This window comes from Dromaius novaehollandiae, chromosome 22 (assembly GCF_036370855.1).
Source record: "Dromaius novaehollandiae isolate bDroNov1 chromosome 22, bDroNov1.hap1, whole genome shotgun sequence".
In the NCBI taxonomy this organism is placed as follows: domain Eukaryota; kingdom Metazoa; phylum Chordata; class Aves; order Casuariiformes; family Dromaiidae; genus Dromaius; species Dromaius novaehollandiae.
The window spans coordinates 5,666,289-5,685,448 of record NC_088119.1 but is presented as its reverse complement, the minus strand read 5'-3'; the positions used below and the strand labels follow the sequence as shown (position 1 = coordinate 5,685,448).

General features: G+C 42.6%; 1 protein-coding gene across 1 annotated transcript in view; it reads left to right on the top strand.

The window, feature by feature from the left end:
* The window catches only part of NSF (N-ethylmaleimide sensitive factor, vesicle fusing ATPase), an 84,382-nt gene extending 66,490 nt beyond the window's left edge, over positions 1-17,892 (top strand). The window contains exons 18-21 of the mRNA XM_026107881.2: positions 5,644-5,778; positions 6,573-6,686; positions 15,737-15,792; positions 16,364-17,892. Of these exons, the coding sequence (XP_025963666.1) occupies positions 5,644-5,778; positions 6,573-6,686; positions 15,737-15,792; positions 16,364-16,379 (321 nt within the window). The 3' untranslated portion in view covers positions 16,380-17,892. The remainder of the gene's footprint in view (positions 1-5,643; positions 5,779-6,572; positions 6,687-15,736; positions 15,793-16,363) is intronic.
* Positions 17,893-19,160: the final 1,268 nt, after the last annotated feature.

Here is a 19,160-nt window from a genome sequence, read left to right as displayed (position 1 = left end):
TCTCTGAGAACTAAGCAGCAGCAGCTCCGAAAGCCGAAGCTGCTTCATCTACATGCAGAGTCACACAAGGCATGGAGACGCTCACCAGCCCCACAGAGGTTTCACATGTGCTTCCCTGCTGGTTCCTGTGAAAAGCTAACAATTGGCTCAAAGGGTGAAAGACCATTGCAGCATCCCCGCGCTAAGCTGGACGTACAATTTGTGCAGTGTTATGAAATGTCTGGCTTAGCGAGATGCTCTCGAACGCTCTTGTGGATGCCCTTCCAATGCTCCCAGAGGCCCCCAGCCCCTTTCCTCCCTGGGACACTGGAGGCATTTGCAGATTTATGAAAGTTGACGGGGGGAAAGGGGGGAATAATCTCCTTGTTTCATATAATCCCACATGCATTCCTGATTCCACTTCAATTGGTGTGAAATGGGAGCAACTCCACTCAACAGTGACCTCAGGTTTACACCTGTAAAGCTGGAGAACTGCATTTTCTCCCATTACACGCAAAGAATTGTTGTTACTCCCAAAACATCTGCTTAAAAATTTATAAGGGACCAGCGTTGAGTGAACAGCCATTGGGTAGCCAGCAGAGGCACTTCCATCATACTTGGCTATAGCATCCTTTGAGTTCCCCTCTGCTTCCCTTGCCTGGGGTGGTTAGTTTTTCTGACCCGTTTGCATGTTGAGAGTCCATTTGTGTGTGGCAGAGCCTATTTAATTCTTACATGATACAGTTTGCCTGGGGTAGTCAATGCAATAATATGGTGCCCATTAGGAGGTGAATATTGTGTTAGGATCACTCTAGAAATGTTTGCAAATGTAGTAATTTAAAACTACTTCTGCTTTTGATCTTTGAATTCCATAGTTCTTTGCATGTTTATATCCATTATTCAGATAAAATCCATGCAGTAGGCAGAGGGGAAATCTAGGGTTATCCCACCTCTAGAAGGCAATGGAGCAAGTTACCCACCTCTCTACTGGGTACATCTCCCTGTGAGTATAGAGGGAGCTTGGGCTCCTAACTGGGGTGCTTTAATCGCCTCAAAATGGTCAGGATGAATCCAGGCTTAAGTGGCATGCCTGTATCTAGTCCTTGTCGACGGCAGAACCAGCACTAAAACTGCCATGACGAGTCCGAAACCAAATTATCTAAAGTTGTTGAAGTTCCTTATTGCTTGGTTGGTACTCTTTGGTAATGGTGATTTTTGGACGTTCAGCTTGAATCTTGGTCTTCTGTGGGCTGAACACATATGGCACGTTGCCCTTACTGTGGCTGCTGTAGAAATTAAGGGTGAAAAATGTGAAGGTTTCTGAAGATGGGGACACTTTAGCAGTGTATCTTATGGGAAGGGTGAATCCATCTGTGTCTGTGTGTCACTGCAGAGTAGTTGGATGAGGTCAGCCTTTCAGTTTGGCTTGATGGCTTTTCATGCCTTTGTGGTACTGCCTGGGGCAAAACATTTCTGATTCGTAGGTTTTCCTGTTTTTTACTGAGCAAGTTCCCTGAAACTTCTAAAAATACAAGGGGCTCCTGACATGTCTTCATTTTCTTTTAGTAACTGATACAGCAGAGATTATGCTTGTTTTATGGTAACTGATTTTCCAGTGGATGAAGTTTAAAGGTAGCGTGCTGAAGTGCATAGCTTCTTTTGAAGAAAATAGAAATCCATGCATTTTGGGTGCAGCACTTAAAAATCTTAAGCAATGTTTTCCAATGTAACCCTCTGTTCTGATGAGATTTCTTACTTTCAGTCATCAGCTTTTTGGGGATCTTGAGCGTGGATCCAAACAGTCTTACCTAAAAACTACTGATGAATCTGTCCTCTGTTAACTCGTCCTGTTAATTTTGAACCTTGTTAAGCTTTCGTCATTCTTGGAGTTGTGCTGCATGAGTTCAACTTAACTTTGTGTGAAAGCATGCATCCTTTTATTTGGTTTAAACCTGATGCTTGATCATTTCGTGTCGTGCTTTGTAGTTTTTATTCTGAGAAACAGCAGTTTTAACCTGCACCTACTCTACACAATCTATGACTTCATAGACTTCTCCGATACCCCCCTACCAATTTACCAAGAGTCTATTTAGAGAAGTCATTCCATACTTCTGACTGTCCCCGTTGCTCCCCGATTTCACTAGATGAGTCTTGTGTTCGAAATTGTATTTGCAATGACAAAGATTGCACAGTATCTTTAAAGAAGGAGCACCCTGGATTCCTGCAGTAGAATAATAACTTCTGTTTTACTTTTTCCCCATTCTAAAAATTTCTAAATTGTTTGTTTTGCATGATGCTTAGCACTGTGGTTGTATTTTCGGAGGACTTGCCACAATGACTGATTCCGGTGGCTTTCTTAAATGGTAATAACTCATTTTAGAGTCATTTTTGTGTGTGTAGTAATTGTCTGCTGGCCTGATTTACAGCAAGTTTTGGGTTCGTCTGACCAAATGTGGCTGTCAGCAGTTTGGTTGCCTAAAACTAGTTGTTTAGAACATAGTTTGCTGTGTGAGTCTGGAGTGTAGGCAGCTTCTTTGGGAGGAGATAAATACCATCTGGGCTTCATTAGCTGAAAAGGAAATCTAGACAACGAGCTCATATATGGACACCTGAAGCCAGAAGAGGTAAAACTTATCTCACTAATTAAATCTCCATGCTGTTTAATTCCTGGTGACCCTTTTAGTGTCTGATGAAATCACAAACTGGTCTCCATTTTTATCGTAATCAAACGTGTACGGCATCAGCTTAGAAACTGTTCAGGTAGTATCCTGCACAAAGTTGGTCTGCAAGTCGTTTCCCCCCAATTGATGTCGAACCTGCTGTGCTGTGCACTGGGCCGGTGCTGTTAGCTGTATTTTGGGAACACAAACTGCTCTGCTGTGGCCAGCGCAAAAGTGTGGCCGACACTTCTTTATAAAGTGCTCGTAGTTCATGCTGAACTCTTATTGACACCATTCATTACCCAACCTTTTCTGGATTTTGAGAATTCTGTGGGTTTCACATAGTAATAAACATTTTTTTAAAGAAATAAGGCACTGTTGTATCTTGTAAAGCAGATCAGTTTTAGTGGTATAAGTTTACAGAGACTTGTGCTTGCAGGACAGGGATGGGGTGTGATTTGGAGGTCTTGGTTCTGTTTGAGAGTCTCTCTTTGACTTCCTTCAGTCTCCCTATCCGTATAATGAGAAAACTGTTCGAAGGTGCCTAACAGCGTGCGTGTGACTTGTTAAAATTTTTTCAGTAAGCTAGCGTGTTTTCTCTTTACAAGGCTTGTAATTTTGTTACAGGACTTGTAGTTTTTACTGAGTTATTATAGCATGTATTATATCAGATATATCAGTAGTATTGATAAACAAAAACACACCATGTGTTGGGGAAATAAAGAATAACCAGAAAGCAAAGTAAGTCAGGATTAAGATGAAACTGTCTCCATCAAATCTGCTGATGGTCTCCATCTCTGTTTTCCTCTTAAGGAAGACTTCAAACATGCATCAGTTCTGCTATCCTGTGTGCTGCTATCCCAGCTGTATCTTTGCAAGTGGAAGGCACCTTTTAACCCTGTCCTTGGGTGGTAACTTGAGAGCAAATGTCAGCCGCTCTCTGTAGCAGTCGCATCACACTTCTGTGGTCCATGGGCAGCTGAGGCTTTTAGTCTTTGGAGGATTGATTTCATACAGCTTCCCAGCCCGTGTTTAAAGTCTGTTTTACCAACACCAGAGGTGAAGACAACTGAAGTTTTGTCTTTGTGTAGGCAAAAAGCTTATCCATTGCTGAGCATCATTTATTCTTTTCAGTCTGTTGAGTGCTTTAGCTGAAACTGAGCACCTGATGGGACTTTCTCGCACTCTAATTCTTCAACTTGTGCTCCTTATAGGAGTGAGGATCAAATCCCACTTGTTTACTCTCCACTGAGTGCACAAATTTCGTCTTTGCACGCAGGATCTTTTTTAGCTACTCAAATTTGACTCAAACTTGTAAAATAATAAAATATTTTCCTGGACTTGCCATACAATGACTGTAAAAGAAGAAAATAAATGATACGCAACGCCAAAGCAGTGGACATACAGAACATAGCACAAGAAGCAGTTTACGGAATAGTTGTATTTATCATGCTTTATGCAGGTAAACACTCAGACCTTACTCTGCTTGCTGAGTGCCATCAGCAGGTGAGCTTTGTCTAGCTATAAAGCATTTTCCCAGCCCTGCATTTTTAAACCTGGCATTTCTGTTTTCAGCTGTCATCAGTTCACAGGTTGGCTGCTTTTCCCCATTAAATTTCCCAGTATGTTTCTTAGGATGCCCCCTCTAAGAGGTGCCTGAACTCCTGAGTGTGGTGCCTCCTGAGATGTAGACAGTGATTAATACACGAAAGTGTTAGCACAGTGTTTCCCTGACAATGCCTTTGTGTGAAGCTCATGACCTGGGGCATGCTCTGGTTTCAGCTTGCCAGACGCGACTTCCTTGTGCTGTCTTAGGCTGAAAACAAACCTGAAGCAAGCACTTCAGTTAGTTACCATTTCTGGTGCTTTCTCATCGTCCATCATTCAGAGCAGGAATGTAATCTGTTCAAATATAAAGTTAGTGAAACAGAATGGCAGCTGGGGAAAAACAAGTTGTGTGGTTGCGAAGATGCATCATCTTCATAAAGATGTATTACGTTTAAGTAGGTTTTCATTCTTCATTAGAGGAATGCAAAGCATTCATAAAATTAATTCTAGATATCCTGTGGGGAAGGTTTTTGTGTTTTTCAGTGATGAATTGAAGTTTTGTGTTGCAAAGATGAAGTCTAGAACTTTGTTCTTTGTTGCTGAGCATCAGTGAAACCCTTGTACAGCAAATGAGTAGGATACTGGGCCAGCCAGGCCTCTCCTCAACCCGAGGGCTTCTCGTGGTCCAAATTGTAAAAGGGACTGATCACAGCTCATGATCCCACCACATCCTCCCATCGGCCAGCCGTTGTCAGTGTGCGAACACTGAATGGTAAAATTCAAATAGCATTGAAATGGCACGTGCAAGATGAGCTAGCGAAAGTTGATTTTTATTGGCAGTTGATGTTTTCCATTCTTTGCTCCTTAACTCTGTTATTTATAGAATTGATTTGCGCACTGTTGGTTTGAACTCAGAGGCTGCCAGACTTGTTACTAGCCTTTTGGACAACTACACTGATAAGGGGAAATCTTATCAACTTGTAGCCAGTTCTTAAAGCATGAGCTGTAAAACTTTTGGAGCTGTCTGTACAGTGGCAGAGAATGTCGCTATATCCGCAGGATTTCTAAAAAGAGGGCGTTACTCTGAGAAGTCACCTGTAATTCAGTTTTTGGAGTGGGGATTGGTTTGTGCTTTTAAATCTAATGATGTTTCAGCTATTTGTAATGGTGAATTTAGTAGAAAAGGTAAGATAGGAAAGCCGTGAGTACAGGTGAGTCTCTTGTGTACCACAATTTTTGGGCCCTTTGATTCTATTATTCTGACTTCTGCAATCTGGTCCTAGTCTCATATGGTTGATGTTGACTACCTCAAATATTGATGTGTAATCTTATTAATTTTACTTTAAGGGGTATTTTTGAATGGTCATTTTCTCTCTAGTTAGCTGGAGCTTCCCAAGTCTGGTTCCTCTCCTTTTGTTTTTCCTTCCTTGACACTTTTTTTTTGTTGTGTGGACAGGGTCGCAAGCTTCTAATCATTGGAACCACCAGTCGCAAAGATGTACTGCAGGAAATGGAAATGCTGAATGCTTTCAGCACTACTATTCATGTGCCCAATATTGCAACAGGAGAGCAGCTGATGGAGGCGTTGGAGGTGAGAAAAAGTTAATGAATGTCAAAAAGGCTCAAAATTTGCTGAAAAACAAATGATTTTGTAGTAGATCTGCATTTTGGAACACTGTCTCACTTAACTATGACCTAACAGCAATTATGAGGCTTCCCTGAATTACTTTGTTATATGATAAGGAAAAATAAGAGCAATAGATCTAGGGAAAAAGTTCATGGAGCGGATTGAAAAGTTCGGAGGGCATGGAAGTGGGTAAAATTATATAATTGGGGCACTTAAACTGAAATGTGCCTGGAGGGTGCTGAGCTCTCATTAGCTGGAGCAACATCAAATGAAAGTGCTTGGTACTGGAGAGATTATAGGTTCTTTATAAATTGATGCCCCAAACGTCGTCTTATGCTGTGCCATAGTGGAACTTGTAGCACCTATTAAAGGCCTGTTGAACTTTTGTGCAACATTGCAGAGTTGTCACACTGATAAAATCACTAAAGCATGAAAGATTTTGCAACTTTTGCAACAGGTTTGAAAACGTGTTGTAGCATAAGCCACTATGTTCCTTCTAGACTTCAATCTGGAGAAAACCCAGAATGGGTCATAAGACTGAATCAGCAACTAGCTGGTTAGAGATGCTATGAAAAGAAACACTATGCAATAAAAGAGCAAGTGTTTTGCCTTGTCTGGGTATATTGCAACAAATCAGCTGTCTTTCTAAGCTAGAAAATGAACTAGCTTCTCATTCCCTTTGCCCTGGGTTAGGTGGCATTTCTCCTACTGACAGTCTCCTGATTTTTTTTTTTTTTAATATATATTTTTCCCCCCAGCTCCTGGGTAACTTCAAAGACAAGGAACGCAGCACCATTGCACAGAATGTCAAAGGGAAGAAAGTCTGGATTGGTATCAAGAAGCTGCTGATGCTGATAGAAATGTCATTACAAGTAAGAACTTTTCTGGTCCAGGAAGGACCGGGGTAAATAGAAGTCTCAGAGGCTCCCGCTTGTCTGCAGACTCTTAATTTGACTGTGTGCTGGGAGCTTTTGAATCAGTTTAACTGAAAAAAGAAGAAATTCTCTAAATAAAGAAATTGCCAGGTCTTGGTCTGTGGAGCACTCTTTAAAAACCACGGTGCCTATAGGCTGTTTAGAGCTGCACTTCAGAGAAGAGCATCTGGCAACTAGAGGGATTGGATTAATTTACCTTTCATGAAATTTCTGCTCTACACACAGCATGTTAAGATTGCAGATAGTGATCATTTAGGGTGTGTTTTTTGTTTTGGGGTTGTTTTTTTTTTTTGAAGAGAAAGGTGCCTGTGCAGGTGTATGTGCTCTTTCCCTGAAGAAGATAAATCTGTCAGGCTGTTCAGCTGCTCCTCTCTTTATTTTCCACTTTCAGCACTTTAAAGAAAATAATTGCAGAGGGTAGAAATATGTAGCTCTTAACCCTCCCCCGCACCCATCATCTATGCCTGCAAGCCAGCCATCAAGCTTGTGCTCGACAGTATATGCATGCTAAAAATGAGAGGGTGTAGCATGCAGCCCTAATCCTCCACGGCTGACATTTCAGCGCCCTTCTGAGGCCCCCCCCTCCACACACACACTCTCTTTTCACATCAAATGGATTTAGTGCAGCTGAGTGAACTGTCCTTAGATCTTCCTAGGAGAGGCTGAGCATAAGCTAAGAGGCATGTAGTTTAGCAGCATATAAGTCATGTATCCCTCTGTTCACTATTCACAATTCTGTTAAAACTTGCACAGGACTAAGGATATGCTCTGACTGGATGTCACCTCAGGGAATAAAGTCATTTATCTAGATTACTTTTTCCTCTTCTTCCTTCGCTTTTAATTCCATACCTACAGGCAAGTCAGTAAGTCATTGCTCACATGTATTAAATGTATTTAAGGGGTGCAGGCCTTCAGGGACTGCCTGGCTCAGTTGCAGTCCATTTCACTTAACCTTGACAATGGATTCCTTCTTCTGGCATAGGACTTTTTTTTTTTTTTTTTTTTCCTGCTTTGACCCTAAGTATTAAGTATTTGTTCTTTTCAAAACTGAAGATGAAGGCTGTGTAAATTATGTGCAGTTCTGAATTTGGATCATGGGTAGAAATACCCCAGACTTGTTTACAGCATTGTCTCATGGCTACACATCTGTAATGCTGTAGTTAGGGGATCTCCGTGCATAGCAGACAGGTTGCTACCCTGGACTATCTAGACAGGTAAGCTGGTCTTGTGCATTTTTTTTAACCAGGCAACTGTTTTGTAGATAAGTCCATAACTGGTCAAGCTGAGAGAAGACAGGCAATGCTATGACTTAGTTCATGCCATTTTCTACGAATTGGAGAAGCACAAAATGAAGGGTTGTTACTGCTAATAACATAATCACCTGTCTATGCAACTCTATGTGGATGGCTGGTAGCAATGCAACTAATGTTATTACACTGAATTCATGGAATCACATGGAGTTGGAAGGGACCCCTGGAGATCATCTGGTCCAACCCCAGCTACTCAAGCAGCGTCAGCTAGAGCAGGTTGCCCCGCACTGTGTCAGGTCAGGTTTTGAATACCTCCGAGGACGGAGACTCCACAAGCCCTCTGGACAACCTGTTCCAGTATTGAACCACCCTCCCAGTGAAGAAGGATTTTCTAGTGTTCAAGTGGAATTTCCTGTGTTTCAATTTGTGCCCATTGCTTCTTGTCCTGTGACTGGGCACCACTGAGAAGAGCCTGGCTCTGTTTTTTTTATTCTCTCCTATTGGATAATGATACACTTTGATAAGATCTGCCCCCCAGAGCCTTCTCTTCTCCTGGCTAAACAGCCCCAGCTCTCTCCTTGCAGATCACAAGCCTTTCAGCCTAGCAGTTTAGCCAGTTTTCAGTCCATTGCACTGCCCACTTATCTAGCCTGTGCTTCATCAGCTTGCCTGTGAGGTTGTTATGGGAGACAGTGTAAAAAGACTTACTAAAGTCAAGGTATATAACATCCACTGCTCTCCTCTCATCCGCTAATTCAGTCCTCTCATCACAGAAGGCTTATCAGGTGGGTTAAGCACCTTTTCCCCTTGGTAAATCTGTGCCGACTGCTCCCAGTCACCTTCCTCTCCTTCATGTGCCTGGATATATTATCCAGGATTAGTTGCTCTGTCACCTTTCCAGGGACTGAAATGAGGCTGACTGACTATCCAGTTGGACCCAAATCAGGTGAATGGCATATGGAAGCTTAATGTGAAGAAGTTCTGTTGCAAGAGCTCTGAGCTGTTGTGAGAGGTCTGAGTTGTTTACATGTCTCCATCTACTGAGCTGCTGTAAATACAAAAAAGTAGTACAGGCTCTCACTAGCTAGGAGAACACTTCTTGTGTGGCCTTGAAAGACCACAATAATATTTGATTTGGCTTGCTTTTACAAGAAAGTAGAATTTCACCAAATGAGAAAAAGTCCAAGATCCATTCCTTTTTTTGACTGAGCTAGAGCACAGCTTTCAGAATGAAATTTGATCAGAAATCTCAAATCCCTTAAGAATTCTAAGTGATGGACGTTGTTTCTTAAAATGCAGGTAATTAGATCCCATAGTAAGTTAATTCTTTGCAAAAAATGCACACCTAGTTTCTTTCTCTGCAGTCACTGAACCTAGCTGTGTCTGTTTTTTTTTTTTTTTTTTTTTTTTTTTTTAACTAGATTAGTGAAACCTATGTAGGGAAATCTTTTGTATATGTAGAAGTTTTTAAGCTGATCAAATCACTTTCAGTTTGTCTTATTCTAAGTCTTGCTGAACCAACCTCAAAATCAAAATCCTTTCATGGGGTACCCTGAGCCACTGCATTGCTCTCCTGTCTTGGGTTGCTTTGTTACATTGTTTACCAACCTTGTAAACCCATACTTTTTTACAGCTTAATTTCCATTAAACCATGTTTATTGGTATTCCTGGCATTCTTTAATGTTGAACTTCTCACATTTAGTGTCAAGTCCTTTAGTCATCCTGTTTACACTGTGAATTCTGTAATGATGTTATGTTCTTGTTTGAAAGCAGTGTTTGAGGAATGGATACACTCATGATCTGCCAGATGATTCTAGAAAAGTTTAGTTTTGAACTATGCTTGATAGCAGTACATGGACCACCTCACAGTATTATTAGGTGCCATTCAAGCTTCACCCAGGCCTCCACTGCACCCCTAACCTGGGATGCTGCTGTATTTCTGAGCCTTTTTGTTCCATAGCTAGCAGGCTGGTTCCTTCTGCAGTTTCTTACCTGCCTAGCTTGTTGATCTTGGATTTAATTGTCTGCTCTTTCCTTCTTGGAAGCTTAGCCAGACAACTTCCCAGACAGCCCCCTTTTTCATCTCTGATATTTTCTGATCCAATAACTTCTGTTTAGCATAAATAAAGCTGTTAATCTAAGCTACTGTATGTAATGTATTTTAACATACATAGGAACTTATTTTGAAAGATCATCGTATAATATTTATTTTATTATCTTGTACCAAACACTATACCTGTACTTACTAAGAGAGTTAGGATTTAATGACAGGTTTACAGAAGTATGGTACCGCCCAAGGATATGGTCTTGGTGGAAGATCTCCCCTCCTCTGAACTGAAGATTAATGAAGTCCGTCCAGTTTCCTTTTTTCCAAGGATTCCCAGGCAGCTAGGCCCTTCCTGGGGATACTGCATTACCTAGAAAGAAGTAGCCATTTTTTAACCGCCTGCCTGAGCTGTGTCACAGAACCAGTCTCCACTCTGTTCTTTTAGAAAACCTTTCATCCAGCTTGATAGGAGCAACATTTCTTCTGTCACAGGTTATGAGGTCTGTTCAGGAGTTCTGAACCTGCTTCCCCTTTGCACTCTATTGACACTATCTTCTGCTCTGTTCAGAACAGATCGACTTTTTTTTGGATAAGCATTTTGGATAAGCTATTTGATCAAGTATGACTCTTTATTGCCTTTCAGCTTTCTGCTTTAGTTTTTTGCACAAGATCTTTTGTCCGCAGGTAGATGCTATTGCTCCCAAAGAGTCTGTAGAAACCCTCTGAGGACGGGTTATGGACAAACTATTATAATTATGGCTACTTTCATGTGCCCATGTGAAAAGAGGCAAGGAGGCAGTATCTTTGATTTGGAAAATAGAATGCTAGCACTGGCAACTTTGAGTTTCAACTGGTAGCCTTTAGCACACATTTTCTAGCAATGAAAAGAAGAGTTTAGTTTGTATATCTCAGTCTCAGGTCATGTTTTATTCCAGCAGAACTATCTGATCAGTCCTTTGCTGCTATTTCCAGATTATGATGAGTTTTGAGTGTTCATTTCACTTTTCCATGGTTTGCTGAAGTTTTCCTTAGGTCCTGGCAGCTGGACTCTCTTCTTTCCAGGTGGATCATACTCTTGATTCCTGTGCCAGTCGTTGAGATAAGTAATCTCAGAGTGAGCCAGGCCCTCTGACTGTTCTTCATGAAACTCTTTCTACCAGCCTTGGAGTTCTTGGAAATGGCCAGAAGCCATGCCTTGCTTCCTTCTCAGTGTTCAGGGTTCCTTGGGTCAATCTGAGTTGTGAAAGATTCTCTCTTAACTGAGTAAGCTGGCTGTTTTTGTGGCCTCCATAAAAAGAGTCTTGACTCTGCACTCACAGTTTTGTGAATACTCTGCTGGCATTGGATGTCTGGCAGCATGAGCACTTGCTATGCTCGTACAGATTTTGCCTTTGACCTTGAGGCTGTGGTTCTGTACAGAGTGCTGCTACTTACGTAGTGAGTTGCTGTTCCTCCCACCATCAAAGGTTCCTTTCTCTAGGTTGCTTCATTCGCAGAATACTTAGTATCTTAGAATCACACAGTCATTCTGGTTGGAAGGGACCTCAAGAGGTCATGTAGTCCAGCCTCCTGCTCAAAGCAGGGTCAGTGTTGAATTCAGACCATCTTCAGAGATTGTATTTGTAGGTGATAACAGACATCTTCAGCATCCTCTACTGCCTTAACATTTGGGAGGAACCAGCCTTTCCAGCTCTGATAGGAAGGAAGTAAGTTTGGTTGTGGAGTGTTGCCAGCAAGGCACACTTCTTGGCAGTTCATTTGCCCACCTCTTCTAGCTTCCTCACGGATAATCTACCTGTGAGTCTGGATCACAGGTGAGAGGTCAAATCTGAGGACTTGATGGGTTGCCTCTTGAGTTACTGCTCTCAAAAAGTCCTTTCAGAGTGGACTTGTTTGCTGCTGCTATGAAGAAAAATGCTATAGGTCTTATTTCAGAAGGTCAGGGATCCCTTTCAGAGCCACTTCTCTCCTCATGGTCAAAGGTGAGCTGTATTATGTCGTTTTTCTCAAATCCCTTTCTTCTGTGGGCTTTCTTCAATGCGTGGAGAGGTGGAGCACTGGTAATTCTTTTTGTTACTACTTGGCTTTGCAGCTTTGGTTACCAGGCTTGGTTTGGCTGTCTGCATAATCTGATCTTTTGATCACTTCTGAACCTCATGTCCAGGAGTTGCATTGAGAACTTCATCCAGCTCCTGACTCTGTCACACAGTGCAGGTGGTGTCTGGTTCTCTAGAGTAGACTGTGACCTGCTCTTTGGATGAGTCTTGCTGAGAGCAGGTAGGTGCTGAGTACGTATGCTCTGCTAACTGAACATGATTTTCAACATAATGTTCTTTCCATCTTCAGTATCATTTGACCTCATTTCCTCTGTGAGACCTCTTAAAATAGAAAGATGTAAGGCTTTCCCTTAGTTCTGTAGAAATCTATCTGATATGTTATCTTGCATGAGTCAGCCATTTGATCAGATCTGTATGTTCCTACACTGTCCATAGATTTCTGAAATGATTGATATGGACATACTGTCCTGCACATGAGCCAGTTTTTTAGCATGGGACTCAAATTTGGTGTTAAAGTGTTCTTTGGTGGCTCCTGCATTCTGAACCCCTTCTGACATCTATGAAGAGGGCATACTTCATGGTTGTTATGTCATCAGAAGTAAGGGAGATTTGGGCCATTGTGGCCAACCATCTGCATGCCTTCTTACTCAGCAGATAGCCAGACTTCAGACTTTTCCCTAAATGTTTTGGGCAAGGTAGGAGAGGTCTGTCTTTAGATGTTTGAGCAATTCTACTGAAGCTTTATACTTTGAGGGTTGAGTATGATTTTCATATGCTCTACTTTAGGTGAGGTCTTTCCTCTTATCTTTATGGGCCGGGGCTTTTCTGGATGGTAGGTAGATCTTCTGGTGGAAACAAACTGTCTTGCGATTTGTATGAAGCATCTTTCCAAGTGATTTCTGGTGGCGTGCAGGCCTGTTGTGCAACAGGAAAGATAGAACATCTGGTAGTGGCCAAAGTATCATCTGCCATCAACAGCAGCACTGTGCATCCTCGACACAGAAACAAAGATTCGTTGAAGTTGGAAGGGACCTCTGGAGATCACCTAGTCCAACCCCCTTGCTCAAAGCAGATTCAACTAGAGTAGGTTGCTCAGGATCATGGCCAGTTGGGTTTTGAATATCTACAAGGATGGTGACTCCATAACCTCTTTGGGCAGCCCAACCTGTACCAGTGTTCAACCACCCTCACCATAAAGTTTTTTCTTTTGTTGGAATGGAATTTCCTGTATCTCAATTTGTGCCCATTACCTCTTGTCCTTTCACTGTATACCACTGAGAAGAGTCTCTCTCTGCCCTCTTTACTCCCTTCCATCAGGTATCTATACACATTGCTAAGATCCTCCTGGAGTCTTCTCTTCTCCTGGCTTAACAGTCCCAACTCTCTCAGCCTCTCCACTTATGAGAAGTCCTCCAGTACCTTAATCGTCTTTGTGGCCCTTCACTGGACTTGCTCTAGCAGGTGCCTGTCTTTCTTGCACTGGGAATCCCAGTAGTGGGCACAGTGCTCCAGGTGTCTCTCTCACTGGCACCAAGTAGAGGGGAAGGATCATGTCCTTTGACCTGCCGGCAGTGTTTTTCCTAAAGCAACCCTGGATACTGTTGGCCGTCTTTGCTGTGAGGGTGCATTGGTGGCCCTTGTTCAACTTGGTGTCCTCCACAACCCCCAGGTCCTTCTCTGCAAAGCTGTTTTCTAGCTGCTTGGTCCCCAGCAGGTAGTGGTGCTTGGGGTTATTCATCCCTGGGTGCAGGACTTGTCATTTCCCTTTGAGCTTTGTGAATTTGCTGTCTGCTCTTTTCTGCAGCCTGTCAAGGGGCCTCTGAAAAGCAGCCAACCTTCTGGTGCGTCAGCTACTCCTCCCAATTTTGTGTCGTCTGCAGACTTGCTGAGGGTGCATTCAGTCCCATCATCCAGGTCCTTAATGAAGAGAGCAAACAGTATTGTCCCCACGATCAACCCCTGAGGGACCCCACTAGTGACTGGCCTCCAGCTGGACTCACAACCCTTTCAGCCTAGCAGTTTAGCCAGTTTCAATTCACTGCACTGCCCGCTTATCTAGCCTGCACTTCACCACTAAATGACACTTTATGTGGCCACTTGGAGTTGTGTTCACACCTTGACCAAGTGCTAGCTGTTTCCAGCACATCCAGAAAGTCAGATAAGAAGTGGTACAGTTGTCATTTATCGTAGGATAAATGAAGTTGGAAGAGATCTCAGGATGTTGTTAGTCCAGTCTCCTGCTCAAATCAGGGTCAGCCCTGTGGTCAGACGAGAGTCATTCGACAAAGAAGATCTGAGACCCTTTGCCAGGTGAGAGTCATCATCTAACTGCTCAGTCATCTGGTGTTGGCTTGCCCGTGTGGATTCCCCCAAAAAAGGGTTACTTACCAGTAACCAGTGCTCAGGGTGTGAGGCCCATGTGCACATATTAATATCTCAATTGACTTCAGCCTTTCTGATAGAAGTGAGAGTGGTGAAATAGTGACAGATGTGCTCTCCCCTTATAAGCCATGTACTGAACAATAGAGACTCGGGAGAAGAGTTGGACTAGAGGGATACTGCCAACAGGAAACTTCTTGATCTCCTGTGACGTGGTGCAACGATCCCTCTCTTAGTACCTGTGTATTACACATTTCAATCACTGCTTTAGGTGGTAAAGTAGCCTTTCTTTTCTGCTGGGGTCCTGAACATAATGAATATTACTTTACATGTTTAAAAACCCAACTTAGTAGTTCAGTGATCCTTGGTAGGTTCTTTTAAATCATCTTGTTTCAACAGATTATTTTTTCTGAACTGAAAACAGTTCAGTAGTTGGTATTGAGCTGTCAGCCTTGCTGACATATTCACAGTGATAGGAAATTACAATTTTAGGGGCTTTTCTTAGCACGTAGCAGAAATGCTCACTGGCTGTTTCTTCCCTGCTTACATGATTAGTAACACTGCTGTTTTCAGGATTTATTTTCTTCTGTTGTCTGTATCTTACAGTTGGGGGGAAGGCAGGACTGATCTTTAAGAGGGATGTTCCTGGTTGACAGAGCTACAGCAGAAGTTGGTACTGAAGTTCTGGAATCCTTGTACAGTGGTTCAACTCTCCCTAACATGCTCACCCACCATGTACACCTCCTCTCCTCTGGCACTTTGCTGCTGGCATCTAGAGCATGTAAGGGGGAAGGAACAGAGAGGAAAAATGGGAGGATCTTCAGTCCCTTTTGCTCCTGACTATACAATTTAGGCTGTCCCAGCTCTGGAAAGGGGCAGGGAGAAGCAGGCACAGAGTGGGACTAGTTTGTGCAGATCCAGGCTAGAAGGGGCACTGTGGGATGAAGCCAGTGTTAGGTTTGCCATTAAAACAGAAATGGTCGTGTGTATTTCCAAGTCATCTTGTCTTGTGGCTATGTGAACACACTCTTGTTTGTGCTACTAAGCTTTGTGTCTTCGTGCAGTGCTGTGTCTGCACCAGTTAGCTGCATAAGTTCTGGACAAGCAGGTTTGTCTCTGGCCAGGCCAAAGCATGGGCAAAGCAAACGCATGCATTCTTCCAGCTAGTTTTGTGGCTGTGGCTTCGTTTTCCTATTGGGCTATTTGGGAGGTTGCATCACATGTTAATGGAGATCTGTTTTGTCTGGTATGTAGATGGATCCCGAGTATAGAGTGAAAAAATTCCTGGCTCTTCTGAGAGAAGAAGAAACGTAAGTACTTTTATTTTAAAGGGTTGTTCCAAATTTTCTTCTGGACTCAGAAACAAGGCAGCTACCTCCCTTTCAGGCGAAACTGCCCTCATATTTATGAAGAACTGTGTATCAGATCAGTTCTCCTTATAGCTATACCCCAGTTGTTACCAGTGAGGGGTCCTGAAGTCTTTTTGAGAACTGGCATGCCTGAATTCTCTGCTTTCTTCATTTACCTGTGCCTTTTAAAATTTAATTGAGATATTGGACCACAGTTCTACTTTGCTTAACTAAAGTAAATCAGAAGAGGTTCTGCTAGAGTTGAAGTCCAGCTGTTTATCTAAAATCTGGACCTCTGGTTTCTGGTGTTTTTCCTGTCTGAGTAAAGGATGTCCCACTTTTTCCCCTGTAGGTATTACAGGGAATAGTTAGGCCCAGTCTTGACTGTGGTATCTCCTAGAAAATGAGTAATGCATGTAGGGCAGTACCTGTCCTGGGGAAGTTCGCAACACTATCTGTCCTGGCTACATGTAAATACTTGATGCGTTTATACACGTATGTGCTTTCTTGATGGATTTGGCTTCTTTTGCAGGAGTTCCCTAGACTGAAGATGGACCAAACGCAAGATCGACAGCTGGAAAAGTGACCAATCTGGAGAATATACACTGGGATCTTTACTCTTCTGTGTTCAACACACTGGACAAAGTGAAAAGCTTCCCTGTTTCCAAGAACCCAATGTGGAATTTGCATGTTTAGTGCAATACAGTATCTCTATCCTTTGTCTTTAATATACTGATGTCATGTGGAAGTGTCTTCTAGAACACTGTGCTTCTGTCTCTGTGCAGGCAAGGCTATGTTCTCATTTGATTTTAGCATGGGGGAAATGCAAGTTTTGAAGCTAATGCTCACTTGTGTCCAGCATCCAGTTGCTATGATAGGAAAGAAAACCTGACTTCTAATAAAACCTGATAGTCCTTGGTGAAGTCATATTTAAAGTACTGTTCTGATCTGATGAATACCTTCTTGTTCAGTTTTGTTGTCATATGCCTCATTGAACATAATTATTGAGCCAGGCAGATAACCTAACGACAGTGACCACAAAAATCTAGAATTTTCTAGATGCTAATACCCATTTTTTTTTATGCCCAGGTATTTTGTGGCCTGATGGGGGAGAGACTGGCCAATGGCATTAGTGATAGGAAGAAGGCAGAGAAATATGTTGATCAGAGTAGAGGAAACTTTCAAATCTAGTATTTAAGGCTTCAGAACTTCTTAATTCAAAAACAGTTGTGAGAGATGCTGGTTCCAACCTGAAAGCTCTTCACGAGTGCAGTGGAGAGGATAGTTTTAGCATTAGCCAGGCTGATTATATTCCATTTTTCTGCCATGTTACCAAAGGTTAAAATTCCTCCTTTTGAGAGAGAGAGAGGAAGCTAAGCTCTCGGGCATCAATGAGATGTATGTTGCCACGGCTTTGCACTGAAGTAAAGGAATGTATCAAACTTTGCTGCATGGTCCTTGCCCAGTAGTCATCTCACTTCAATGAGATGCTGTTGCTGATGACTGCATGAGAAAACTGCCCTCTGTTTCATTGGCTCCACCTGTTTAATAAGGTTCATAGAACGTACCTCAGTTTGGTGGGGCAAAAAATCAAAGCCATTTATGAGATCATAGTCAGTGTAGCTTCCTAAACTTGACTATACACGCTGTAAGGACTAGCAGCTTCGTACCGAAAGAGATGTTCCCAGGGAAGGAGGGTGCTTTACGTTCTTTAGGCCTGAAGGTGAAGGATCTTTAGTCCTTATTTTGCATACTTACAGCAATCAGAGTATTTTAACCACTCCACCCTCGTTTCTTTTCCTTTGGCAGTGCTGTTGTGTTGTGATAACATTGCGAGTCCCAGTGGTTATTACTCCCTTTCATTTTGTGTATGATCTTGTGACTTTATTTGTTCTCCTCTTTCCTCTGCTAGTCCTAGTGACAACAGCACACGTTAACTTATTTTTCAGAGTAAATGATGTAAACCTTATTGTGTCTTTGTCCAGAGCTATATTGATGAATAAATATCTGGTTTAATTGCACATTAATGGATTCAATAAAAAGCACAACTACTTGTGATGATCTGGGAGACAGCTGTGTCTTTGGGGATAGTTGAGCAGAAGTGTATGTATTGAGTGCTGCTGTGTGGCATGAAGATAGCCAAGTGCTTCCCAGGCTGCTGAAAGCCAAAAGGATGCTAAGCTGTTTGGACCTGAGCATGTATAGCTTGAATACAGATAGATCTAAAGGAGTTGGCTGAGAAGAGCTTTGGTCCACTCCATTCCAGAGTTTCTTGGACCCTGCAATGCTGGGGAAATCCTGAAGACGGGGAGGTGATATATCCTCCTTCAGGAAGGACAAGTTGGAAGACCAGAACAAACTGTGTGTGACATCCCACCCTTTCCACCCTATTCTGTGACTTTCCATCTTTTGGGTTTACTGCAGGTGGGAGATGGCAGAAGAGAATGACCCCTCTCAGCTCCTTTCCATCACATTTCCTCTAAGACACTGTGCCTTGGCAAGAGGGGTTTTACATTGCTTTAAACAATAATGAACAAATTCTTCCTCCCCTTCCTTCCTTTATCCTGTTGCTGCTTTTTTCCTGAACTTTACAGAAATGTAACTGTCTTGCAAATTGAATTGTTGGCCAAAGTCAAGTAAGTTTGAAAGTGTTGGGTTTTGGGGCAGGTGGAGGGGATTGGAGAAGGTGATGGGATGATGGACAGACGTGCAGATAGCTTCCAAAGGAAAATAGGCTCATAAGCTTATGCTAGGCACAAAAAGCCCCACGAGGGCAGGGCTGTCAGTCATCTGTATTGCTAGCCAAACATTATTTGTGTTTGTGTAACTTTGAAGGTGTCACTGCTGCCCTGCAGTAGGAGATGACGCTCTGGCAGAAGTGTGCTGTGTCCAGCATGGTGCAGTGAAACAGAGCTAGGAATTATTAATGCACAAGCAACGTGACGTTTCAAGCAATGCTGTACAAAAAGGCAAATAGAATTGTTCCATGTATAAATTGGGGTACAGGGAATGTAGAATGATTTTTTTACTCTGCGTGTGGCCCCAAATTAGGCCAGTGCTGTGGGAAATTGTGTGTGCCTAAAACCAACATTAATGTATGGGAGAGGCTGCAGAAACACCCACAGAATTATTCATGGACAGGAGAAGATGTCTTTAAGGGAGAAAATTTGGCTCTCAGTCTGTTCAAACAATCAAAAGGTCATTCAATGATAGCATGCAAGTACTTTTTTAGGGGGGGAACTTGTCTGAAGGCTGTTTTAGTCCAGTAGTCTAGCAGTGTGTGTACACTGCGATATTGCACTCTATAAAATCAGTCTTAGCTTTTTGCT